This window comes from Pongo abelii, chromosome 12, assembly GCF_028885655.2.
Source record: "Pongo abelii isolate AG06213 chromosome 12, NHGRI_mPonAbe1-v2.0_pri, whole genome shotgun sequence".
NCBI lineage: Eukaryota > Metazoa > Chordata > Mammalia > Primates > Hominidae > Pongo > Pongo abelii.
Genome location: NC_071997.2, coordinates 107,695,614 through 107,723,404, shown reverse-complemented (window position 1 = coordinate 107,723,404; position 27,791 = coordinate 107,695,614). Strand labels below are relative to the sequence as shown.

The 27,791-nt window shown below is 47.2% G+C and overlaps 1 protein-coding gene and 1 pseudogene across 1 annotated transcript in view; one reads left to right on the top strand and one right to left on the bottom strand.

Moving 5' to 3' along the window:
* The window catches only part of EFR3B (EFR3 homolog B), a 119,009-nt gene that overhangs the window by 22,374 nt on the left and 68,844 nt on the right, over positions 1-27,791 (top strand). The window contains exon 2 of the mRNA XM_024242804.3: positions 26,691-26,767. Within this exon, the coding sequence (XP_024098572.2) occupies positions 26,691-26,767 (77 nt within the window). The remainder of the gene's footprint in view (positions 1-26,690; positions 26,768-27,791) is intronic.
* On the bottom strand, positions 15,325-17,220 carry LOC100460836 (succinate--CoA ligase [ADP-forming] subunit beta, mitochondrial-like; annotated as a pseudogene).

The window sequence follows — 27,791 nt, the reverse complement described above, 5'->3', positions numbered from 1 at the left end:
GCAAGCTCTTTGAGAGTATGAGTTATTTATTGGAATGCTTCTTACCCCCAGAGTCCACATGTACTTAAAAAAAGTTGAATGCCTCGAGGTGCCAAGTAGTAGGTATTCAGATGAATGAATTCCTACGAGGAGCTCAGATCACATTAAAGAAAGCTGTATACAGAAGCATTAACTTTTTTCCCTTTGCTCCCATTTATTGTGATTCCTGGAGCTTAAAAGGCTTACAAAGCACTTCCTTCCAAAAATGTAACCAATACATTACTTACACTGATAAATAACATTTTTAAAGTGAATACCAATCAAGTTATGAAATACCAACAATAAATTAACAGTAATTTTATCATCAAAGCTACAAAACACATTTTGGGTTCTAAGGACACAACTGAAGCCAGGTGTCAGGACCACCTTGGCCAGTTCACCCCTAGCCCGGGGTCACTGGTTCCCAAGGACCTGCACCATGCTGGTGATTGAAGCAGCCTGCATCCCTCAATTGTTCCCACCTGGAGGGGGGCGGGGCACACCAAGGCAGCACATCTGCCCCCATCTATTCAGAGACAAAGCAACAACAGCTTCTGTTATTATTGTTGTTAAATAAATGATTCCTATAATATTTATTTCTTTATTTTGAGACAAGGTCTCGCTCTGTCACCCCAGTAGGAATTCAGTGGCACAGTCATAGCTCACTGCTGCCTCGAACTCCCTGGCTCAAGTGATCCTCCCACTTCAGCCTCCCGAGCAGCTGGGACTACAGGTGTGCATCACCAAACCCAGCTGTTTTTTTTTTTTTTTTTGGTTCAGATGAGGTCTCACTGTGTTGCCCAGGATGATCTCAAACTCCTGTGCTCAAGTGATCCTCCTACCTTGGCCTCCCAAAGTGCTGAGATTACAGGTGTCAGTCACCATGCTCAGCTGATTATATAATATTTTACAATGCTCTTGAGCCAGCAGTCATTGAAGCTGAGATTGCACCTTTCCCCCTTTCATAGTCATTATTCACTTCACGCTATTTGAAATTCCAATGTCACCTCCCCACTGATAAACCTCTCGGGAAGGTCACCAGTGCAGGCCTGAGGGCCAGGCCTTGTGCCTTCACCTGCTTCTCAGTTCTCACTGCTTCTTCCTCTCTCAGCCATTTTTCTTCTCAAAATTCACCTCCCCTAAGCTGCCAGGACTCAGTGCCCCTGGGGTCCTTGTCTCCTTTTGTGATGATGGCCTCTGCTCTGGGCTGTTCCCAGCCCACCCGTGTCACACACTCACCCGGTGTGAATGGGCAGGTGCTGGGAGGCTCTTCCTGAAGCCCTCTGCTGTCTCCTGCCTCTGAATGTCTCCTTGGAAACCCCTCCCGCATGAAGGGAGGGAGAGCGGCAGATGTAGCCTGTGTTCCACCCACCTCATCTCTGGTCCTCTACTCCGATCCCACATGTCACCACTTGGCTATGGGGCAGGTGGATGCCAGTCAGAAGCCTCTGCTTTCCTTCTGACTTCCTTTTATAACTCCTTAGCACTTCACTGCGGGCTGGAGGCCAGATATCCCCCCACCTCCCCACGTCACACACTAGCCCAGTGTGATGCCCCCCAGTTTGTCACACTTCCAGCTGGACACTTATAGTTCAGGGCCTTGTCTTGCTCTTCTTCCAGGATAGGGACATTCTTAGTGGCTTCCTGGGAGGGTCAGGGCTTGCTCCATCCGTTTATCCACTGGAAGTAGATTCCTTACGTATTCTAAGAGCACAAAGGAAGGTGATAGTGGCTGTTATTTAGTCATAATGACAGGTCTCCTCTCTTGGCCTGGCATTTGAGGGCCTTTCACCTTCGGTCCCCTCCCTGACACCTCCAGCTTTACCAGTGCTACTCTAGACAGTCTGGCCAGCTGATGTTTCTCAGAACATTCCCTTGTGCTTGGTACCCCCACGCTTTTGCTGATGCTATTCCCCCTGCCTGGAATGCTTTCCTTTCTTGTCTTTGTCCACGTGTTACTGATACTTCATCTCCATGGGGAGGCATCTATACCAAAACAATATCTTCACCCTCTGAAGGAAGTCCCAGCACGCTGGCTCTCTGACCTCAGTGACAGTTGTGCTTCCTTTCATTATGGCCGCATGCTGTCACTCTAAGGGGACAGGGACTTGTGCATTCTATTTCTTTTCACCTTCTACTATGTCTAATGCACTTGATGCATTTTGTGTTGCATGCTGTGTGTGCGTGAATAAACAACATGACTTCTAGATCTTCAGTCAGCTCCTTTGGTTCAAAATTCCAGCAAGAACGCAGCCGAGCAAGTTTAGAAAACAGTTCTTGTGTGTATATGTGCGTGCGTGCGTGCTTTAACTCCAAGATTCCAAATCTTTAAACAGACAACTTTTGCTCATCAGATTTTGTAAGGAGTTTTATCCTGAAGAGAAAATGGGAGAAACAATAAAAATTACATTTATTTTCAATTACATAAGTAATACTCCTGCAATGATGTCAATGCTCTGTGTCTCCACTGTCCAGTGTGGTAGACATTAGCCACATGTGGCTAGTGAACACATAAAATGTGGCTAGTTTGCTGGAGGAACTGAATTTTTTAATTTTATTTAATTTAAGTAGCCGCAAGTGACTAGTAGCTACCATATTGAGTAGTGCAGTTTAAGTCGCTCCTCACCTCTCCATCCCTAGGGGCCCCCACCCAGCTCTACTCGGTGACCAGCGTTAACACTGTGCTGTGTATCTTTACAGATCTTTCTTGGTTCATGACAGCATATTTCACCACATTATTTACACACACACCCCGTTGGTTTGGCCTGTGAGGGTGCACACAAACGGAATCATATCATAGGTGTTCTACAGCCTCCTTTTTAGTTTTTGTTTTTTTTGTTTTTTGTTTTTGAGTTAGAGTCTCACTCTGTTGCCCAGGCTGGAGTGCAGTGGCATGATCTCGGCTCACTGCAACCTCTGCCTCCTGGGTTCAGGCAATTCTCCTGCCTGAGCCTCCCAAGTAGCTGGGACTACAGGTGCCTGTCATCATGCCCGGCTAATTTTTTTGTATTTTTAGTAGAGACGGGGTTCACCGTGTTAACCAGGGTGATCTTGATCTCCTGACCTCGTGATCCGCCTGCCTCGGCCTCTCAAAGTGCTGGGATTACAGGCATGAGCCACCATGCCCGGCCACAGCCTCCTTTTGAATTAACAGTATGTTTGAGAGCTGTCTGGGGCGGTGCTCAGAGCTCTGCTTCATTCAATTCAGCTGCTGCCTAGTGTGCATTGCATGGCTGTTCCCTGCCTTATTTAGCCAGCCCTCTATTTTCCTTTTTAATATTAAAACACTTTTTTTTCTTTTGGAAAAAAAATAGAGATGGGGATCTCGCCATGTTGCTCAGGCTGGTCTCAAACTCCTGGGCTTAAGTGATCCCACCTTGGCCCCCAAAGTGCTGGGATTACAGGTGTGAGCCACCGTACCTGGCCTATCCAGTCCTCTATGGATGAGCATTGTAGGTTGTTTCCAAACAACGGCACCAGATCCATCTCTTACCTGCTTCCCTGTACATACAAGCAGGTGCAGATACCCAGACATGGGCTTTCTCAGCCAAAGGGAGGAAAAGCATCCATGCTTCTCCTGTGGTGCTCTCACCCCTGGTTCTCCTGGACTGTGTGTGCAGGGTCAGGGCTGACGTGTGTATGAGCCATAAGTCTGAGATGCTGCTGGGGAACCATTATTTATTTAGTGTTTTTGAGGAAGCTGACAGTCGTGTCCTACTCTGATCTCTGTTTCCACTCCCCACTCTGAGGAGCTGAAACTTAGATTTTATCAAACAGACTGTGATCAGCCCTAAAAATACTGAGACATTAATAACAATTTGAAGCTGACAGACACAGACAGCAGGCATCTGCAGGCTGAGTCAATGCAGGCTTGAGGAAGACCGGGAAGGCTCCACGCCTCGTTTTCTAAGTTAGATTTCTCAAGCCTCGTTCATTACGCTCATCCTGGGGCACAAGCATAAGATAACTGGGTTTAAGGGCCTGTGTGTTTGCTAGCATTTGAATATTAGGTGTTGAGCAATGAATAAAACAAAGATTCACCATATGATCTGTACTGGAGTCACTTTTCTTTTTTTTTTTTTTTTTTTTTTGAGACAGAGTCTCGCTCTGTCGCCCAGGCTGGAGTACAGTGGCGCAATCTCAGCTCACTGCAAGCCCTGCCTCTTGGGTTCATGCCATTCTCCTGCCTCAGCCTCCTGAGTAGCTGGGACTACAGGCGCCCATCACCACGCCCAGCTAATTTTATGTGTTTTTAGTAGCGACAGGGTTTCACCGTGTTAGCCAGGATGGTCTCTATCTCCTGACCTCGTGATCCGCCCGCCTCAGCCTCCCAAAGTGCTGGGATTACAGGCGTGAGCCACTGCGCCCCTGGCATCTTTTTTTTTTTTTTTTTTGAGACAGAGTCTCACTCTGTCACCCATGCTGGAATGCAGTGGCGCGATCTCGGCTCACTGCAACCTCCGCCTCCCAGATTCAAGTGATTCTCCTGCCTCAGCCTCGCCACCACACCCAGCTAATTTTTATATTTTTAGTAGAGATGGGGTTTCACCTTGTTGGCCAGGCTGGTCTTGAACTCCTGACCTCAGGTGATCCGCCCGCCTCGGCCTCCCAAACTGCTGGGATTACAGGCATGAGCCATTGCGCCTGGCCTGTACTGGAGTCACTTTCTAAGTAAGCAAAGGAGGCCAGGCCTTGGGCACAGCAGCAAAGCCAGGGTCAATTAAAGAGAGATGAGAAGCCATCGCTCGTCTCTGGTGGCCACGATGTATCTTGTCTGATGCTTCCCCCCCCCTTCCTGATTTCAAACCATGCTAAAATAAAGATTATTAAAGATTCCGTACTAATGCAGGCTAGGCGACCCCCAAAGTGAGGCTTAGTCTGTGACGGTTCTTGGCTTTGCCCAGGAAAGAATTCAAGGGCAAGCTAGTGATAGAGTAGAAGAAAACAGCTTTATTGAAGTGGCAGCATTACAGCTCCAGCGGCGTTCCAGCTCCATGACTGCTCCTGCAGGGCAGGGCTACCGCGTAGACAATCTATCTGAGAGTAGCATCTCAGGGCAGTTTTGCAGTCGTATTTATACCACTTTTAATTATATGCAGATTAAGGGGCAGTTTGTGCAGAAATCTCTAGGGAAGGGGTAGTAACTTTTTTTTTTTTTGAGACAGAGTCTCGCTCTGTCGCCCAGGCTGGAGTGCAGTGACACGATCTCGACTCACTGCAACCTCTGCCTCCCGGGTTCAGGCCATTCTCCTGCCTCAGCCTCCAAAGTAGCTGGGACTACAGGCGCCCGCCACCACGCCTGGCTAATTTTTTGTATTTTCAGTAGAGACAGGGTTTCACCATGTTGGCCAGGATGGTCTCAGTCTCCTGACCTCGTGATCCGCCCGCCTCGGCCTCCCAAAGTGCTGGGATTACAGGCGTGAGCCACCGCGCCCCACCGGGGTTGTAACTTTTGATTCATCAGGTCATTGATTATTCATCAGGTCGTTGCTGTGGAAAGGGACAGTGACTCCTGGCTATTGCCATGGCAATGGTAAACTGACATGGCACACTGGTGGATGTGGCTTATGAAAAGCTGCTTCTGCCTTGTTTTAGCTAGTCCTCAATTTGGTCCAGTGTTCAAGCCCCACCCCCAGAGTCGAGTCCCGCCTCCTACCTCATTACACAATATTTTCCCTGTGATTACTGGGGGCTTCTGATGATTTTATTTATTTATTTACTTTGAGACAGAGTCTTGCTCTGTCTCCCAGGCTGGACTGCAGTGGTGCAATCTCGGCTCACTGCAACCTCCGCCTCCCGGGTTCAAGCAATTCTCCCACCTCAACCTCCCGAGTAGCTGGGATGACAGGCGCACGCCACCACGCCCGGATAATATTTACATTTTTAGTAGAGATGGGGGTTTCACCATGTTGGCCAGGCTGGTCTGGAACTCCTGGTCTCAAGTGATCCACCTGCCTCATCCTTCCAAAGTGCTAGGATTACAGGCGTGAGCCACCACATCCGGCTGGCTTCTGATGATTTTTAAATCCAAATCTGGAGGAGCTAGTGATGGCTGATAAGAAAATGAAGGAGGAAAGCAGTGAACAGCAGGTGACATCCTTTCCATTTGAAACGTCCCTCCAGCAGCCAGGAGTGGGAGATATTTGGCAGGAATGGGCCACTGTCAATGAAGAGCTGAGGAAGGGAGAAAGGCGGGGTGGAAGTGGGAAGAGATGGAGGGTGCAGAGGCTCAGAGGGACAGACTCTGCTAAGCTGCTCATCTGACAAACTGTGAAGGCACACACACAACATTGGGAGAGTGAAGATATCCATTCGGATTAATGCAGAGATCCACACGTTAATGGAAATGAAAACAAAGGAGAAAATTCACTGTCGCTTAATACACCACAGGCCAAGCTCAAGCTCTTTTCTTTTCTTTTCTTTTTTGAGATGGAGTCTCGCTCTGTCACCCAGGCTGGAGTGCAGTGGTGCGATCTGGGCTCACTGCAAGCTCTGCCTCCCGGGTTCACACCATTCTCCTGCCTCAGCCTCCCAAGTAGCTGGGACTACAGGCGCCCATCACCATGCCCAGCTAATTTTTTGTATTTTTAGTAGAGACGGGGTTTCACTGTGTTAGCCAGGATGGTCTGGATCTCCTGACCTCATGATCCGCCTGCCTTGGCCTCCCAAAGTGCTGGGATTACAGGCATAAGCCACCGCGCCCGGCCTTTTTTTTTTTTTTTTTTTTTTCCTGAGACAGAGTCTCACTCTGTTGCCCAGGCTGGAGTGCAGTGGCGCGATCTTGGCTCACTGCAATGTCTGCCTCCTGGGTTCAAGCGATTCTCCTGCCTCGGCCTCCTGAGTAGCTGGGATTACAGGTTCACACCACCACACCTGGCTATTTTTTTGTATTTTTAGTAGAGATGAGGTTTCACTATGTTGGCCAGGCCAGTCTTGAACTCCTAACCTCGAGATCCACCCGCCTCAGCCTCCCAAAGTGCTGGGATTACAGGTGTGAGCCACTGCACCCGACCAGCCAAGCTCTTTTCTTTTCTGCACATCCCCTATCCTAATGTAATCGTAACTTTAATAGTTTTGGTCCTACTTTGGATGCAGTTGAGTATATACCCTTCTCATTAAATGCTCTAGCCTAGGAATTTTTCCATGTGGTTGCCTAAATTATGCCTTGTTTGTCGCCGAAATTATTTTGTTGTCTTCCAAATTATGTCATGGAGGTTTGCACTTAATCGATACATTTCAGCCAGCTGGCTAAGCTCCACTCAGAGTTCCTTTGTTTACAAACATCCTGGTGAAGTGTGTCCTGTGCCTGTGATTAGCAGGTGTAAGAGAAATAAATGCTGGTTCTGGAAGGCTCCTGCCTGTGGCTTTTTCCCCTGAGTTTTCATCAGCTTTTCAATGTATCTGTTTTACCGGGCAGTCTTCAGACTCTGGCCCCAGTTCCTCTTGTTTCTTACGGCTGGTCTCAAATCTCACACATCACCCTGGTGGTGTGGTTTTATTGGTGCCAACCTTCCTTAGTGGTGAGATGAGTTTCTAATCCAGTTTGCATTGCCAGTGTGGCTATGAAGCTCCGGGAGTGGGGTCCCCGCTTTCGTCACCAGTTCCAGGCTCTCAGCTTCTCCCTCTGGGTGCTGGCAGTTGTGGACGTGGGTGGCTGTTACTCAGTGCTTGGGCCATCTGGCCCTTCCTTTCTGTTCTCTTTCCCCACCACCCTGGCTCCAGCCCTTATTTTCTTTTCTTATCTTTATTTTTTTGAGACAAGATTTTGCTCTGTCACCCAGGCTGGAGTGTAGTGGTGTGATCTCGGCTCACTGCAACCTCCGCCTCCCAGGTTCAAGTGATCCTCCCACCTCAGCCTCCTGAATAGCTGGAATTACAGGTGCATGCTACCACACTGGGCTAATTTTTGCATTTTTTGGTAGAGACGGAATTTCGCTATGTTGCCTGGGCTGGTCTTGAACTCCTGGGCCCAAGCGATCCTCCCACCTCAGCCTCCCAAAGTGCTAGGATTACAGGCGTGAGCCACCGCACCTGGCATCCTTATTTTCTTATGCCTTGACTTCTGCTTCTTCTCTAGATGGTCTCCCTTCTTCTTAGCTCTCTAAACTCATATTCAACCACAGCCAGACCCATGGCTACCCTTCCTAATACACCACTCTTATCCTCCAGTACCTCCTCTTCAGAAAGCCCTCAAACGGCTGCAGAATGCCACGGAGTTCCTCCCTGGGCAGTCACAGCTTCTTGCAGCCTTGGGGCCCACAGAACTGCTGCTTGGAATCTCCCCTCCAGCTACTCTCAGGCCTTTCCTGCTCCTGAAGAGACCATTGAAATTCTTGAGTCTTAAAAATATGTATACCTTTTGACCCTATTTCTGGAAATCCAGCCTAATGAAATAATCCAGAAAATGGAAAAAGCTGTAATGTCTACACACTCTTTCCAGCATTGTTTTAAATAGCATGAAAGTGTAAACAAGATATATGTCAAACAATATGGAAAAGATTTGACGCATTATTGTGGATCTTCTCACTGGAATTTGAAGCATACATTCACAATGATAGTTATGATGACAATTCAACACCAGGATAAACACTTAAGAAATAGAATGAAGAGGACCAGGGAGCTGCCAGTTATGGAGCCCAGTGTGTGTCCCAGCACACACTCGGTGTTTTGCTCACCTCCCACAGATAAGGAAACCCACAGAGGGTGTGGCACACCTGACTGAGGTCACATAGCTCATGGCCCCAGTTTTGCTGTATTCCAAGGCATGCTCTCTCTATGCTATAAAATACAAAACTGTGTATATTATTTAAGCTATTTAATACTTTTTTTTTTTAGACAGAGTCTTGCTCTATTACTCAGTCTGGAGTGCAGTGGTGCGATCTCAGCTCACTGCAACCTCCACCTCCCAGGCTCAAGTGATCCTCCCACCTCAGCCTCCCAAATAGCTGGGACTACAGGTGCGTGCCACCATGCCTGGCTAATTTTTGTATTTTTTGTAGAGATGGAGTTTCGCCATGTTTCCCAGGCTGGTCTGGAACTCCTGAGCTCAAGTAATCTGCCTGCCTCGGTCTCCCAAAGTGTTGGGATTATTGGCATGAGCCACTGTGCCCAGCCCACTATGTAATGATTCTCTGGAATGCCTGCTGTACACTGAGAGCTGGGTGCCGGGTGCCTGCAAGGAGCTCCCAGGCAAGCTTAGGTTCTGAAACCACATGCATGTGTGCCCCTTTGCTCAACAGTTTCTCTTGCCAGGACCTCCTTTTTCTCCTGTTCTCCTGGTAGGCCCACCTCCTTCCAGGCTCTGCCTCAATTCTTCCTCTGCTATGAAGCCCTGCTTGACCAACCAGCCTGAGGAGCACACACCCTCCTTTGAGCTTTTGCAACACATAAAACTTTCCATGAGAAACATCAGTATACCCAGGCCGCTTATATTTTATTGATTGTGCCTTTTCTCTCCAACTAGACCGTGAGAGCCTCCAAACCAGCCCTGTGTCTTGGCAATGTCTCATATCGCCAGGTAGCTCTTGGCACAGTGGGGGGGACTCAATGGATACTCAGTATATGAGTCAGCAAATCTTATTCTCCCTCCAGTTGTGACCAACCTGGTGTGGGGCTGGTTGGTCGCTCTAGGGGGTGGAGGGAGAGGCTCTGGCATGATGCTGGGATGCTCTTGTGCCCCCTTGGCCCATCAGGCTCCTGAGCCAGAATCCTCCACCAGTTACCACCTCTACTCAAAGGAAGCATCTTTGGCAGAGCACAGTGGCTCATGCCTGTAATCTCAGCACTTTGGGAGGCCCAGGTGGATGGTTCACTTGAGGTCAGGAGTTCAAGACCAGCCTGGCCAACATGGCAAAATCCCATCTCTACTAAAATACAAAAATTAGCCAGGCATGGTGGCGTGTGCCTGTAATCCCAGCTACTCAGGAGGCTGAAGCAGGAGAATCGCTTGAACCCGGGAGGCAGAGGTTGCAGTGAGCCAAGTTCGTGCCACTGCACTCCAGTCTGAGTGACAGAGCAAGACTCCATCTCAAAAAAAAAAAAAAAAAGGGAAAGAAAAAGAAGCATCTTTGCCTTCACTATCTGCCAACTTTTTTTTTTTTTTTTTTGAGACAGAGTTTTGCTGTGTCACCCAGGCTGGAGTACCGTGCTGTGATCTCAGCTCACTGCAACCTCCATCTCCCAGATTCAAGTGATTCTCCTGCCTCAGCCTCCTGAGTAGCTGGGACTACAGGCGCATGCACCACATTAGGCTAATTTTTCTATTTTTAGTAGAGATGGGGTTTTACCATGTTCGCCAGACTGGTCTCGAACTCCTGACCTCAAGTGATCCTCCTGTCTCCACCTCCTAAAGTGCTGGGATTATAGGCATAAGCCACCATGCCTGGCCTATCTGCCAACTTTTTAAAAACTTTTTATTTTGAAATATAGATTCATGGGCAGTTGCAAAGACCTATGTACCCTTCACCCAGCCTCCCCTAGTGTGAACATCCTGCATAACTGTAGTTCAGTATCCACACCAGGAACTTGGTGGTGGTGCCATCCACAGAGTCTGTTCAGATTTCGTCAGTTACACCTGACTTTTCAAGAATAATCTGTCCTGGAAATTGTCCTTTCCTACTTGAGCACATTTTCTTCATATTCCCACCTGGCATATTTACTCTCAGTTCAAATCTCCTGCAGCTCTGAAGTCAGAGGGCCTCCCTGGCTCTGTTCCTGACTCTGTTCCTCACTTCCTGTGTGATCGTAGGCAAATTAACTAACCTCTGTGAGCCCTGGTTTTCTCTTCTGAAGACTGACAATACTAACCTCATGGGATTTTATTTTTTTAACAAAGTGCTCAAGTTAGGCAATGAAAATAATAGGCACTCAGGAAATGTCTATTTTTTTTCACCCTTTCTGACATGGAAAACCCTCTTTCTCACTAAACAATGGAATCCTTCTCATTTAAATAATGTTCAAAATTAGTCTCCTCTGACCCCTTCCCATCCCATCTCTAGTTTCCTCAGCAGCCTTGCTCTGTGTGTGTTTAACAGTTAATTCGTATGATCCTGATTATATGTTCCATGTTCCTGGTGAATATATTTTCAATTCTATGTTTTAACCTACCAACAATATAAGGTATTTGCAGGCAGAGACCTCAGTTCTTTATTTTTACAAGTCAACATATTAGATAAGAGCCTAGGTTTAGTGCCATCTGTAAAACAAGGATAACTGTATCAACCTCATAGGCTTTTTGTAAAGATTAAATGAAAGAATGCATAATGCCTGGAACAGACAAGCTCAAAACACATTAGCTGTTGTTGACGGTCATGATGACGCCCTTTCACTTGTGTTTCCTCATGGAGCCTTGTCCTCGGGCAGGGTCTCACTCTGTCACTCAGGGTGGAGTATAGTGGTATGCAGTGCAATGGTATGATCACTGCTCACTGTAGCCTTGACCTCCCAGTCTCAAGCAATCCTCCCACCTCAGCCTCCCAAGTAGCTGGGACTACAGGCATGCGCCACCATGCCTGGCTGGTTTTATTTTTATTTTTAGAGATGAGGTCTCACTTTGTTGCCCTGGCTGGTCTCAAACTCCTGGGCTCAAGTGATCCTCCCACCTCGACCTCCCAAAGTGTTGAGATCACAGGTGTGAGCCACCATGCCTGGCCTTGGGTTTGATGTCTTAATAGCAATTGGTACTTCACATCCAAGAATAAAATAAAGATAAAGGATATTAAGGGCTATCACTGCTCCAACGTTCCCTTTTATTCTACCCTGCCTTTTTTCTCCTAAGTTGGGAAAAAGATTTTAATAATAATTATCATAGTGATACTGATGATGATGATGATGATGAAGAAAGCTCACAATTACTCAGTTCTTACTGTGTGCCAGGAATAGTTGTAAGAACTTCACTCTGTTAACTTATCTAGTCTTCACCACAGCCCTGTTAAGTAGAGTCCCTTCCTTCCATTTTGCAGATAAGTAGACCAAGGCACACAAGATTGTACAGCTCGCCAAAGCTGAAGCTGGGTTTGAAACCAGGCTTTCTATTTCCCCAAAATGGTTGGAATAAAATTTTCCTGCTGTTCGTGGTCCCGAGAGACAGAGAATGGAAAAACATTCTGTTTATTTTCATCTATTCTTTGCTTGAAGAGCATATCGAAGCCCAAAGAAGCCTGTAGTTCATGAAGAATTGAAGCCCTGACATTAAATCAATCAGACATGTTTCTCTCCTTTTAAATCCCCATCCTCATTAAGGTGGCAATCAGATTAACCAAGATTGGCCGGAAACGGGTGAGCATCTCGGAGGCTCCAGAGCTCCAAAAGGTCAGGCCACTGACAGCTACTGATTTGTCTGTTACTTCAGGCAAGTCTCACCCACACTATCTCCCCAGGGAGAATTCAGCTGTTGTTTAATTCTACTCCCAGTAAAATCTGTTTGGAAACTCAAATCCTGCCTCCTTCCCCGAATTCATTTTCATCAGCATTTCCTCTTGATGTCTTCAATCCCGAATCTTTCCCAGATGAGATACAGGTCCCGGCCCCTGCAGATGTGCCCCTCTGCTGCACACCAGTCCTGCAGCCACATGGTGCTGTTTGATTTCCTTAGCACCAATAAAACAAAACCAGGCTCTGCCTGTATGATTCCTGGCTTTAATTACCAAAGGCAAATTGCTGCGTCACTCGGGATAATGAAAAACTGGAAACAACAGAGAATGATTAAATAAATCAGGATCCAGTCAAAAGATGAAATAATAAGTAGCCATTAAAATGAAGTTTTAAAACTTTTTTTTTTTTTTTTTTTGAGATGGAGTCTTGCTCTTGTCGCCTAGGCTGGAGTGCAATGGCACGATCTCAGCTCATTGCAACCTCTGCCTCCTAGGTTGAAGCAATTCTCCTGCCTCAGCCTCCTGAGTAGCTGGGATTATAGGCGCCCGCCACCATGCCTGGCTAATTTTTTGTGTATTTTTAGTAGAGATGGGGTTTCACCATGTTGGCCAGGCTAGTCTTGAACTCCTGACCTCCTGATCCGCCTGCCTTGGCCTCCCAAAGTGTTGGGATTACAGGTGTGAGCCACCATGCCTGGCTGAAAAACCTTCAGTAAGAAAGTAAGTGCTCACAATATAAGAAGAAATTCGGTTTTAACACTATCCTGTAGGATCTCAATTTTATACATATATATTTTAAAATATACATAAACATGGACACAAAAACTAGAACAAATACACTGAAATTCTAATGGTTATCTTTGAATTACGTGATTCTAAGTGATGTTCATTTTCTTTTTTCCCCCGTTTTATAAATTTATACCCATGAGCATCTATTCCTTTTAAATTCAGAAGCAAGGAAAAGGGGAAAAGAAAAGAGGGAACTTTTTTGTTTTTCTTAAAATTGTCCCCATTGGAGGGTTGTTGATTTTTTGTTTCATGGATTCACCAGTACTTACCAGCTGTCTCCACCCCTAGTGAAGCAGCTCACATCTCACCTCTTCCAGGAAGCCTTCCTAGATTCATTAAACTCAGAGATTTCTTCAGTTTTATGGACTCCTTAGTCTCATTGTGACATATCCTTGACCTTAAATGTGTGCAGGTTTTGTGTCCCCAACTAGAGAGTAAGTTCCTCGATGGCAGAACCTGTCTATTTTAAACTTCTTTCTCTTCCCCACGCCACCCAGCAAGTGCCCTGTGAACTGCTGGAGTTCATTGTCAGTGAACACAAGTGCCTCATGGGAGGCACTTGAATCCGACGCACCTCTCTCTCTGAACTTTTTTCCATTTCCTCCAATTCATTTGAAGGGGGTGTCCATGCCATTAGCCCTGGGTCAGATTTTATTGTAAATTGCTTAAAAAGAATTCCATTTGCTTTAGTAGGAATGATCAAGTCCAGCCCTTGTCTTTACAAGAAGATTGCAAAGCTGAGAAAATAAATACAGACTATTTTGAGCAAAAAGGCATTTTTCTTGGTGAATGGGGAGGAGGGAGTTGATGTTTATAAGAAGGAAAGGAGAGGCCAGGAGGCGAAGTGACTTCCCCAAGTCTCACGCTGATCAAAGGCAGGTGAAGTCACACATCACGCCAGCTTTCCTCCAGCCCTGCTGGGCTCAGGATACTGTATTGAGGTCAGAAGAAAATGAGACCTAGGAATTTACAGTTTATCTTGGGAGGAGAAAAGATGAGTCACTGAAATAACTTCGCCTGAACAAGCAGTGGGAGAAGATTATATAAGGTAATACAGTGTGAAGGATGCACAGAAGTCCAGCTGGCGGAGAGCACGCTGTGCCTGTGGTCGGAGGGTCTTGTTCATGGAAGGCTTCCAGGGAGCTCAGCAGGTGTCAGGATCCGCCAGGTGTCAGGTCTGTGGCGCTGACTCTCCTGCCCCTTCAACATCTCCAGCTTGTGGCGGGTCCCCGTCACCAAAACATCCTTTCATTCACTGCCACGAGGCTGCGTGGCTCCCCTAATCTGCTCTGCTTCCAACCTCCCAGACCTTCTCACTGTGGACTCTGGCTGCTAGACAGAGTGTTCCAGGAGGCAGAGCATGAGTGAGAGGACCCCCTACAGTGGAGGAAGGACTTGAAGATGAAGCAACTGTCCCTACCTCTACTGGGGCATCCCTTGTTAAATCCTAAGTTGAATGGTTGACATTTAATGCAGCACAGGCCATGCTACCTGCTTGACCATGAAGCAAACTAAATTAAATATTTGCCTTAGAGCTACATAAAGAATGAATTGAAGTGAAGAGACTGGCCAGGTGCCCGGGACTGGGTGGCAGGTGTTCAGGAGGCTTCCAGCAAGGTGGCTGTGGCGAAGGAGAGCACAAGATGAACTTGGGAAATTGTTAGAGATATATTTTTTGGAAAGTGATGGAAGAATTAGGGGAGTTTCATGGCAGAGAAGAACATGCTATGTGACCTTGGGCAAGGCACTTAACCTCTCTGATCCTGCCTCTTTATATGTAAAATGAGAATAATAGTATCTACTTTATGGGGTTGTTACGAGTCTTATATGAAATATTTGTAAAGTGCTTGTCCTAGTGCTTAGTGCAGAGCTGGTGGTAAACCCTGGAATTTTTTTAAATTTATTTTATTTGTAGGACTCTTATCAATGAAGAACTTTGTATCCAACAATAATAAACAGACATATTGCAAGTTACATTTTGTAGGAGAAGCAAATAAGACTGGCTGCAACAAAAGAAATTAGATACCTGCATTATAGGTTCTTTATATAAACAGTGTTCTATAAATAGTAGAATTACATGCAAACCAAATGCTTTTAAAAGTTTGTATACCTACATGGCAATTACCGTCTCCACACACTTAAAAGAACAATAACACAGAACACAGTATTCTTAATGATTATACCACGTTTAACACCTTCAGCCATCCTCTGGGTTTTCAGATCATATTGGCGACTGAAATTTCACATCCACATGTGCTTGCTTGGCTAAGGCCACTGTTTCAGAGAGCCTTCTGAACGTTCTAGCAGCTTCCTCCAAGTCCTCACAAGCAAGAATTTTAAGCCCACTGTCTGCTCTCAGTGCCTTAGCATCATTAACTTGTGTACCTTGTAACCCCCACAACAGGTATTTCAATTTCCACATCTTTTACTGCCGTGACTATACCCTGTGCAATAACATCACAGTGCATGATTCCTCAAAAAATGTTGACCAGAATAGCCAGTACCTTTTTATCTGAAGTGATAAGCTTAAATGCTTCTGTTACTTGATGGACTGTAGCACCACCGCCAACATCAAGGAAGCTGGCTGGAGTCCCTCCCTGAAGCTTTTTTTTTTTTTTTTTTTTTTTTTTGAGACAGAGTTTTGCTCTTGTCGCTGGAGCAAAACTTGGCGCCATCTCGGCTCACTGCAACCTCCGCCTCCCGGGTTCGAGCGATTCTGCTGCCTCAGCCTCCTGAGTAGCTGGGATTACAGGTGTCTGCCATCACACCTGGCTAATTTTTGTATTTTTAGTAGAGACAGGGTTTCACCATGTTGGCCAGACTGTTCTCGACCTCCTGACCTCAGGTGATCTGCCCGCCTCGGCCTCCCAAAGTGTTGGGATTACAGGCGTGAGCCACCACGCCTGGCCCCTGAAGTTTTATTATATCCATTGAGGCCATGTCCAAACCAGCACCATTTACTAGACAGTCTGTATTTCCTTTCAGGCCAATGTAGTTGAGATTTGCCTTAGCAGCGTCTTTGTCATTTTCATCTTCCTGGGTTCAGTCCTGTAGATCAGATTTTCTTTTGGCAATAGGCTGAATTAGAGTCAAAATTGATCTTTGCATCCATCACAGCACAGCTCCATCTGAATATTCACCATTGGATTTATTTCTTATCATGGTTGCATCATATTTCAGAAAAAGGCTGTAAAGCTTGACCATGTTTTCTGCTGCAGAATCCACAATATTAAGTGGAAATCCCATCTTCTGTTCAAGCCAGAGAGCTTGTTCCTTTTTGATGCCTTCTACAATATCAACAGGTTCTTTAATGCATCAGAAGTCTCAGCAGCAACATCTACAATGTTGACACCACCATGTGAACTTCCTATTAATACAGGAAGTATTAATAGGAAATGACCTATTAATAGGACCTTGAAATGACCTTTCCATCCCTATTGCAAAGTAGTCTTCTCCCCTAGGGTATTTTCGCTCCAATGCTTGATTGCATATTCCGCCCTTTTCTCCCATTTGCTTGGTAAACAACTTTTTCCCAATCATTTCTGAGGAAACAGCTTTTGCTTCTTCTGGAGAGAAAACTATCTTCACCCCTCCTTTGAGGCCACTTTCAAATGTTCCTTTTCCTCTACCATCAGCTAAAACCTGCGCCTTCATCTCAACATCTTTTGAACCTGCTTCTTACTACTTGTGAGTCCCAGAGAACTTGCCAGCAGTACTCATAGTTACAGTTTATCCTGCACATGTTATTTCTTTCTTCTGTACCTACTTTTTTGGCAATTGCATAAGCTTCATCTGGTGACTTTGCCACATATCCTTTGGAAACGGAGACGCCAGCTTCTTGCAATAATTCCATACTCATGTATTCATGCAGTGAGAGATTCCTGTGCTATTGCTGCTATACTTGGAGTCCATGGTTATTCAACAATCCATAACTTCCTACAGCCTGAGTAGTGGTCCGCAGGGCTGTCCAGAGAAGGTGGCTCCGAAGGGTGGCTGCGGCCAACAGCTGGCTGTAGAACACGGAGGCTGCCATTTCTGAGTGAGACCCATTCCCTCGGTGCCGCCTGCAGCCATACAGGCCCCTGGAATTTTTTTAGATTTTAAAATCAGAGAGAGACTGGAGTGGCAATGAAGGAGAGGAAATAATTCAAAGGAAATAATGTATCTCAGTGGGCCTGGCAGGTGATGCTGGGTTACTAGTAGAGAGTTTGGGGGAGGGTACCTAGATTTTGAAAAGCATGATGTGGTTAGTGTTTGAGACTTTATTTGTTTCAAACCACCAATCACCCTGAGTAGAGGGCAGCTCTGATCAAGGGGGCAGCTCAGTCAGGCAAACAGGATCCAGCAAGCAGGCCAAAGGAGAAACAGGGCTGCAACGCCTAGGGGTCACGGGGACGCAGATGCTGCTGGCGGCCCAGGTGAGGGGTCCTGCGTCCTCTGTCGCGAGGCTGCCAGCAGCTGCAGGATCTGCTCTCACATGTTGTACAGGCAAGGAGCTGGTGGCACTTCTCACCCTGGCTGTGTGCCGGAATTGTGGTGGAGCATTTTAAACACCTCTGGGCCGTCTTCACAGCAGAGGGGTCATTCTGATGAGCAGCCAGGATTGCGGCCACAGGCCAAGCCAGGAGCCAGCTAAGGGGGTTGGGGGAGTGAGGACAAAGCAGGCTAGAGGCCTTGGGCAGACAGGAGGAACTCTGACCCAGGCTCCCTGGTGCCCAGCGTATCTGCCTGGAGAGAGACTGGTTCCAGTGAGCTGGGCCTCAGGAGCTACAGGTGTTGGCAGCCCTAGAAGATGGGCTGGGCACCAAGTTCAGGAGCAAGAGCCAACTGTTCTATAACAGGAACTTTTCCCCGAAGTTCCCCTGGGAGTACTGTCTTGGAAGCACCCGGAGATCTTTTGCTAAGTGCCTCATAGACTTTGACTTACTGACTTTGAAATTACTGACCTTGAAATTCATGATTGCTTTTCTGCTCAATCACACCGTCCTCCCTTTATTCCACAAACCTGTATGAGCACCCCCCTGCCACCACCACCCGTGGGTTGGACCCTATTCCAGCCCTGGGACACAGTGGGGACAAATGGACAAAGGTCCCACTCTTGAGGAGCTTACCTTCGAGTGGGGAGATGGAGTGTAGACACAGATGAAATGTGTCCATTGGTAAAAAGCACTATGAAAAGGAATAAACCAGGACAGAAAATTAATGTGGAATGCTGGTCAGGGAAGCTCTTTCCAGCTAGGTGACATTTGGGCAGAGACCTTAGGGACATGAGAGTGGGAGGTCAGAGGACATGGGGAAGAACATTCTGGACAGGGGGTTTGGGGCAAAATGAGCCATCGAGGGAGGTTTCACCATTCTTATGGTTTTAAAGAAGGAAGCTGCCAAAATCATGTGTCATTGAACATTTGGTTTATTCCTACTGATTTGCCTTTTCCGTGGCAGTGCAGCTACACACTAGGGAATTGGCCATATCACGTTTCCCTCTCTTCCTTAAAATAGGTATGAAAATGTCAGGTAAGACAACTCCTAGTGACAGAAGAGGATCCTTCATAAATTTACCTTCAGCTACTGTGGTTGGATCTGCCAGACACGATCCCTAGAGAGTGAAAGAGGACGCGTTGGAAAGTGCTTCTGTTTTAGAAATAAAATGGCTCAGAATTAAATGATTCTTTTATAGGCATATAGTTGTGAGTTAAACTCCACAATTTGTATGTATGAATACTAACATTAAGAATAAATACCATCAGAAGTAAGATTGAAGAAATATATAAAAACATTACTTAGTGTCTTGTTACAATGAACTGTTTTTAGTTTCTTTTTAATGTCTATTATTTGTTTCTTTCCTAGCTGGGTTTTGTGGCTACTTAGAATTCACCATTGTTGGGTTGGAAGCTTTCTAGGGGTGCTTGTGGGTTCCCAGCACCCACTAAGCTGCTTTGGGACCCAGAGGCTGGAAGCTCCTGACCAAAGCGCCCCCGGCTCTCCTCTCGGAGAAGAGAACTGGGAATCTCCTGCCATCAGCTTCGATTACCTACCCAGGAAGTGTGGAGTATTGCACAGGGCCAGACAGTAAGAAAAGGGAAGAGCTAGAATTTCATCCTAAGCCTGTCTGACCTCTGAGCCCAAATTCTTAACCACCATGCTCTGGTGGTTTGCAGACTCAAAGTGTGGTCTTGGGACCAGGGGCATCAGCATCCCCAGAGTCTAATCAGAGCTTGGATTTTAACCAGATCCCCAAGGGACACGTGTACTCTACAGCCTGAGATGCACTGGCCTAGTGGTTCTCTTTCCACATAGGCCTCAGTTTCCCTAGCTCTGTGACAACGGTAACCCATCCCTTCTCTGGTTTTGTATTTCAGAACATGGACTCTGAAAGTAGATTTTTGGAGTTCAGATTCTAGTCTGCCATTTGTTAGCTGTGTGGCTCTAGGCAGGTAACTTAACCACTTAATGCCTCAGTTTTCTCATCTATAAAATGAGGATAAAAATAGTACCTATGCCATGGGTTTGTGAACCTCGAAAATCTGAGACAGGTCTCAGTTAATTAATTTATTTTTTTAAATTTTTATTTTTATTTTTTTTTGAGAACGAGTCTCACTCTGTCACCCAGGCTGGAGTGCAGTGGCGCGATCTCGGCTCACTACAACCTCTGCCTCCCAGATTCAAGCAATTCTTGTGCCTCCGCCTCCTGAATAGCTGGGATTACAGGTGCGTGCTGCCACGCCCTGCTAATTTTTTTGTATTTTTAGTAGAGAAGGGGTTTCACCATGTTGGCCAGGCTGGTCTCGAACTCCTGACCTCAAGTGATCCACCTGTCTTGACCTCCCAAAGTGTTGGGATTACAGACGTGAGCCACCGTGACCAGCCAGTCTCAGTTAATTTAGAAAGTTTATTTTGCCAGGCTGAGGACGTGCCCGTGACACAGCCTCAGGAGGTCCTGATGACATGTGCCCAAGGTGGTTGAGGCACAGTTTGGTTTTATACATCTTAGGGAGACATGAGACATCAATCAATATATGTAAGATGTACACTGGTTCAGTCCAGAAAGGTGGGACAACTTGAGGCGAAGGCGGGATGACTCAAAGTGGAGAGGAGGCTTCCAGGCCATAGATAGATAAAAGAGAAAGGGTTGCATTTTTTAGAGTTTCTGATTAGCCTCTTCAAATGAGGCAATCAGATATACATTTATCTCGGTGAGCAGAGAGGGAACTTTGAATAGAATGGGAGGCAGGTTGGCCCTAAGCAGTTCCCAGCTTGACTTTTCCCTTTAGCTTACTGATTTGGGGGCCCCAAGATTTATTTTCCTTTCGCAGGCTGTTGTAAGGATTACAAAAGTTGGTGCTTGTGAAGTACTTTAGAGCTGTGCCTGGCTCACAAGGAATAAGGCACCCACTGTCTTTTTCACTGCTATGAACCCTACCCCCTGTCTTCTTGTACCTCTCTTCTGGGAAGTCTTCCCCAACTATCAGAGCTCAAGATAATTTCTCTCTTTTTAGATTCTATGGCAAATGATCTGGGATTTCCACTGTAAAACTGTAACTTAGGGAAAATCTGTTATTGTATTGATAAGGAAACTTAAGTCTCAAAGGTCAAATGACAGAATTGGGCCTGGAACTCAAAGGTCAAATGACAGAAGCAGGACCTAAACACCAGTACTCTTTAAACTCTAAAATTAGGGCTGTTCCCAATGTGCTACATTTATAGTATTATATTCCTTCCTATTTCCCACCTGTTTTTAAAGTAGGTAATAAATGTCTTGAAAAAAGCATAATAAAAATATTCATCACAATGATTTTATTTATTTATTTATTGAGACAGAATCTCCTTCTGTTGCGCAGGCTGGAGTGCAGTGGCACAATCTCAGCTCACTGCATCCTCCACGTCCCCGGCTCAAGCGATTCTCCTGCCTCAGTCTCCCAAGTAGCTGGGACTACAGGCCTGTGCCACCACACCTGACAAATTTTTGTATTTTTAATAGAAACGGGATTTCACCATGTTGGCCAGGCTGGTCTCGAATTCATGACCTCAAGTGATTCGCCTGCCTCAGCCTCCCAAAGTGCTGGGATTACAGGTGTGAGCCACTGCGCCTGGTCAAAATGAGGGTGCTAGTGGCTGTTGACTTTTCAGAATATGTTAATTTGTGCTATGAATCTGGGATAGGGGGATTTAGTATGCCTGGCTTCGTATATTTATTTGTCCTTGGAGCCTTTTTCTGGGAAATGCTTGTTAGCATCACACAGCTAGTGTTTCATGGAACACAGTTTGGGGACTGTGGCTCTGCTCTCCAGAGCATCTGCTCTCCTACCCCATGTACTTTTTCTTTTTAAGACTCTATTTTTTAGAGCACACAGTATGTAGCTCTTTCAGATTGGCTTAATTCCCTTAGTAATATACATTTAAGTTTCCTCCATGTCTTTTCATGGCTTGATCGCTCATTTCTTTTTAGTGCTGGATAATATTCCGTTGTCTGGATGTACCACAGTTTATTCACCCACTGCAGGACATCTTGGTTGCTTCCAAGTTTTGGCAATTCTAAATAAAAGCTGCAGTAAACATCCATGTGCAGGTTTTTGTGTAGACATAGTTTTCATTTCCTTTGGGTAGATACCAAGGGGTGTGATTGCTGGATCGTATGGTAAGAGTTTATTTAATTTTTTAAGAAGCTGCCAAACTGTCTTCCAAAGTGGCTGTACCAGTTTGCATTCCCACCAGCAATGAATGAGGGTTCCTGCTGCTCCACATCCCTGCCAGCATGCACTGTTAGTGTTCTGGATCTGGGCCATTCTAATAGGTGTGGAGTGGTATCTCATTGTTGTTTTAATTTACATTTCCCGGATGACATATGATGTGGAGCATCTTTTCATAGGCTTATTTGCCACCTTCATATCTCCTTTGGTGCGATGTCTATTAAGGTTTCAGGCTCTTTATTTATTTATTTATTGAGACAGAGTCTTGCTCTGTCTCCCAGGCTGGAATGCAGTGACGTGATCTTGGCTCACTGCAACCTCTGCCTCCCGGGTTCAAGTGATTCTGTTACCTCAGCCTCCCGAGTAGCTGGGATTACAAGCATACACCACCACACCTGGCTTATTTTTGTATCTTTAGTAGAAGCAGGGTTTTGCCATGTTGGCCAGGCTGGTCTTGAACTCCTGACCTCAAGTGATCTGCCCTCCTCAGCCTCCCAAAGTGCTGAGATTACAGGTATGAACCACCCCGTCTGGCCCCATTTTTAATTGGGTTATTTTCTTATTGTTTAGTTTTAAGTGTTTGTATTAGTCCATTCTCATGCTGTGAACGAAGACACACCTGAGACTGCGTAATTTATAAAGGAAAGAGCTTTAATTGACTCACAGTTCAGCATGGCTGGGGAGGCCTCAGGAAATTTACAATTACGGCAGAAGGGGAAACAAACATGTCCTTCTTCATATGGCGGCAGCGAGGAGAAGTGCAGAGTGAAGCAGGGAAAAGCTCCTCATAAAACTGTCAGATCTCGTGAGAACTCACCCACTATCACAAGAACAGCGTGAGGGTAACTGTCCCCATGATTAAATTACCTCCCCCTAGGTCCCTCCCATGACACGTGGGGATTATGAGAACTAAAATTCAAGATGAGATTTGGATAAGGACACAACCAAACCATGTCAGTGTTCCTTATATTTTGAAGATTATATATATATAATCTTCATATATGTATATATATACACACACACACATATATTCTTTATTAACTATGTCTTCTGCAAATACTTTCTCCTAGTCTATGATTTTTCATTCTTTTGACAGCATTTTTTGAAGAGCAGGGATTTTTTTTTTTTTTTTTTTTGAGATGGAGTCTCGCTCTGTTGCCCAGGCTGTAGTACAATGGCACCATCTCGGCTCACTGCAACCTCCAGGTTCAAGTGATTCTCCTGCCTCAGCCTCCCAAGTAGCTGGGACTACAGGCACCCACCACCACGCCCAGCTAGTAGTTTTTGTATTTTTAGTAGAGATGGGGTTTCACCATGTTGGCCAGGCTGGTCTCAAACTCCTGACCTCAAGTGATCCACCTACATCAGCCTCCCAAAGTGCCAGGATTACAGGCTTGAGCCACCGGGCCCAGCCAAAGAGCAGGAATTTTTAATCTTCATGAATTCCATTTTATCAGTTCTTTCTGTCATGGATTGTGCCCTTGGTTTTTTATCTAAGAAGTCATCGCCAAAAGCGAAGGTCATCTAGGCTTTTTCCTATGTTGTCTTCAAGAAGTTTTATAGCTTTGAGTTTGACATTCAGGTGAATGATCTATTTTGAGTAAGCTTCTGTACAGGGTGTAAGAGCTGTGTCTACGTTCATTTTTTTTTTTTGCATGTGGATGTCCAGCTGATCCACCTGTCAGTTCTTTCACTAGAAGCGCACTGCCTTGATTGCTGAAGCTTCCTCGTGCACTCGTCAGTCCCTTAAGCTTCACCTCCTCTTCCCCTACCGCACGGCAGCCACTCCACTAGTGGCCTTCCAAAGTCAAGTCCCATGGATTCTCTCCAGCGTGCCTCTTGTTTGTGACTCCATTCTGTTGTGTGAGCTCATGTTGTGTCACCTTTGCATTGGGGTTTGTAGAGTTGGTGCTGAGGTTCTGGCTTTGGGAAGGTGGCCAGACAGGAATGCAGGTTGAGGTCAAGGTATTGTTACTTGCAAGTACACAGAGCTGCCTTGGGGAAGTGGCACATGTTTCAGACCCACAGTATTCTGAAGGGGTGTTCTGTGATTCTCACTTCTTAGGCCTTTGGATGCCTAAGGGCCTTGGTCGTTGTGGCCAAGCAAGTGGTCAGTGGGATAGCCCCGCTAAGATGTACCAAGCCAACATTGACCAGCTGGCATGGACGGAAGGGCTCAATGGCACTGGGCCTGGGGGGAAAGCAGAAAGGGGCGGGCAGCTTCCAGAACCTTCCTGGGGCCTGACAGTCCTGGCCCTGCTATAAGTGCTTTGTAGCCCTGGACTGGCTCTGGTCTTCTACCAGCCCTGTGGGATAGCCCTAGCCCTGTTATAGAGATAGGACACCCATGCATAGAGAATGTTGTTACTTGTTCCAAGTCACAGTTTAGGAAGTGGCAGTGCCAGGATTTGACCTGACCCATGCTGTTGGCCACGCTGCCTCCCCAGCCTCTGCCCTCAGAGGGCTGAAGAGGTTAGGAAGAAAGGAAAGACAAGAAGGAAGTGTTGGGGAGTAAGTTGGGAAGCCCTCACCTTCCCCTGTTATTCTTTAGGCCTTACCTCCTCTCTACTGGTGCAGAAAGGCCCTGGGGCCCTGCCTGGGACTGGTTCCCACCCACCATGGGCCCTGTGTGGTGGCGGCTCCTGGAGGCCTCTGTGCTGCAGAAGTTGCCTTCTCTGGAGGGCCTGTGGACCAGAGAGGCAAGGATGTAGCAAGGGGTGGCCTGAGGAGCTCCCCTTCTGGAATACAAGAGAGCAGGAGGCGGCAGCCTATCTGGTTTTCGTTTGAGAAGAACTGAGTTGGTGTCCCCAGACCAGGACTGTCCCGGCCTGATGTCTCAGGGAACCCTCTCCAGCCAGAGTAGCTGCACTGACAACCCCACAGCCCCCTTGGGGCACTGTGTGGAAGTTTCTACCATGAGTACCCAGGATGGTATTGAGCTCTCTCCTTGACAAGCCTGGGTTCTAGCAGCTGTGAGCTTGGCCTCTGTCCAGCGCAGGCCTTGGCTCACAGGCTCTTGAGGAAGTTTCAAGGGAGGAACTGACACTACAATTTTTTTAGTCCTAACTTCCCCATGTTTCTACCAGGCAGAAGACTGGGCAGCTGTGGGTTTAAACCCTGGGCTTCCAGGCCCAAGAAAGGGGACTGGGCCCCTGGGAGCTGTCCCATCACAAGAAATAACCCTGGATGCCAACCAGAACCCTAACACCTTTTCTCAGGCAGGGGCAGGGAGAGGGTGAGGAGATGCCAGGAACAAGGTCGAGCAAGGAGGCTGAACCTGGAGAGCCTGGGCATGCAGCCCGCCCACTGGTCTGCCTGGTCCCTTCCGTGCTGGGGCGGGTGGAAGCTGAGGGTGGTGGAGGGGATCACAAATAAGTTATCTGCCCCTGGGTGCCTGCCATCCTCTTGGTGCCCCATGGCTACTCCAAGGACATGCCCATCCCCAAACCCAAATCACCCCAGAGCCAAAACTGCTGCTCTTTCCTCCTCGAGTGGCACCCACCCCACCCCCTTCCAATCAAAAGTCCCAAAGAACTCTTTTCTCCGCCCTATGTAAACCTGTTTTGTGATTAAAGTAATTCCCAATGAAGGAACTCATTCTTTTCTGAATGATCTGTAGGCTTAATCTTCCCAGGGCACATTTGCATTTCAAGTGGTGCGCTTGTACAGATAGAATTCATCTTTAATTGGCAGAACGAAGGGGCGCTTACTGGGCGGGAGGGAGGAGGTGGACTTTCCCAGACCCCCCGGGCCCCTCCCTGAAGTCCTCCTCTCTCCTCCTCCACGCCCGCCCCCTCAGTGAGGGGTGGAGCTGGGTGGATTTGGAGGTTGACTGAAGAAGTGCAATGGCTATTATTCCTTTACTAATTAAAACTTTTTATGGTGAGACCTAGAGTTGCCAACTTCTAATTTTGCCAGTTTGTTTTGTCACTGGTTTCCTAACACCATCACTTCACAGAACCAAAACATGAAGGAGGAGGTCACTTCAGTCTTCTCAATGGAGTAAATTTAGCTTTACACAAACATACCACAGAGTTGTTAGATTTTTCATTTTGCTACAGATTGGTGCAAACCTCACTGGGGGCCGGCATTTGAGAACCACAAACTGGATGCCCCTCAAGGCCCTGCCCAACTCTAAAAGGCCGCAGTTTTCAAATTCCACTGTCACACTGCGTTACAGATGCATCGTCAAATGTCAATCATTGATGATGATGTTAATTTTATCATAGTTGCACATAACTTTCTATAATGGAAATGGCTCCAGGAGATAGGACGATAGAGGGAGACTGGAGAGCAAGGAATAAAGAAAGTTAGGGGCAAACGAGGGGGCAGATAGGGAAGAACACCTGCCCCCGAAACCTGTATCCATCTTCCCAGGATGCTCGGTTAGATTCTTGGGCTGCAGGAGGCAGTTTCATATTCCTGTCCCGGAAACGTGACTCTGTGTGTGTGTGTGTGTGTGTGTGTGTGTGTGTGCAATAGCACAGTAGGCGGGCGCAGCACCTGACCTTTATGTAAGCTCCCACCCGCGAAGCCTCACCCCTCAAAATGCTTCCTGTGGCCTGGCCTTGCATATGGTACTGTACCCAACCCCCAAGCAAAAGACATGAAGGTGCCAGAATGGCACATGGCAGATGTCTTAGAATGTGGGGGTAGGGGACAATGAGAGTTGCCAGCTCTGAGAGGACAAGGCCCGAGCCCTCCAAGGGAGGGGCCTGTCTGTTTCCTGCCACTCACAGGCCGCCCTGGCCCTGGCTCCAAGCTTTCCTGGGCCTGACCCAGGAAACTGAGGCTTTGCTCACAGTTTTTCCCATTCTCATTCCAGGTGTGTGTGGCTGCTGTGGTGCCCTACGCCCCAGGTACAAAAGACTGGTTGACAACATCTTCCCTGAGGATCCCGAGGTGGGTCACGTCTCTGGCAGGCATCGTGGCTCTCACGGTCCAGGCAGGGCCTCTGACGGGGCAGCTTGGAAGCCAGGCCTCCTGCTGGGTGGGGAAGTCAGGGCCTCTCAGGGTCCCCGGGCACTGAGCCTTCCCAGAGAAACTGGAACCTGGGCCACAGCCATGGGCAGTGGTGAGAGGCCGTTAGGGACATGAAGAATGAGGGCATTTGGATCTGCAGAAGGCAGCTGGAAGTTCGTCTCGGCATGCTTGTGGCCATCACTGTCCAACTGAGACATCTTTCTCCTGCGTGTCTCTCTGTGTGATTGCCTCTGGAGCTGCTAACTCTTTGAGTGATCGTAGCTCCCTGCCGGTCAGTGTGAGGACTCCCCTGTCTTGGGTTGGGCTCAGGAGCCCAGGTCTTTCCCCCTGGCTGCCACCCTCTGGTGTCTGCCAGGTGTCTAGGGGCACACACACAGGGCCTGGCCTCCAAGCCGCCTCTCCACCCGTCAGGCTGCTTTGTGGGTCGTGGTCTGGGAAACATTGGGATCTGATGTACTTGACTTGCTCTCTGGAAACCAATGGCCTGTCTTGATGGGAGCATCCTTTGTAGAGTTCCCTAAGAGCTGCAGAGCTGCCTTCATCCTGTGTGTGTCTTGGTGCCGGCTATCCAACATGTTTTAATTTGGGGTAGCTTTTTTTTTTTTTGAGATGGAGTTTCGCTCTGTTGCCAGGCTGGGGTGCAGTGGTGCGATCTCAGCTCACTGCAACCTCTGACTCCCTGGTTTAAGCAATTCTTCTGCCTCAGCCTCCTGAGTAGCTGGGATTACAGGCAGGTGCCACCATGCCCAGCTAATTTTTTGTACTTTTAGTAGAGATGGGGTTTCACCATGTTGGCCAGGATGGTCTCGATATCCTGACCTCGTGATCTGCCCACCTCAGGTTCCCAAAGTGCTGGGATTACAGGCGTGAGCCACCGCACCCGGCCTGGGTGGCTTTTAATGACGCTGTATCATCCATTCCTACACACACACACACACACACA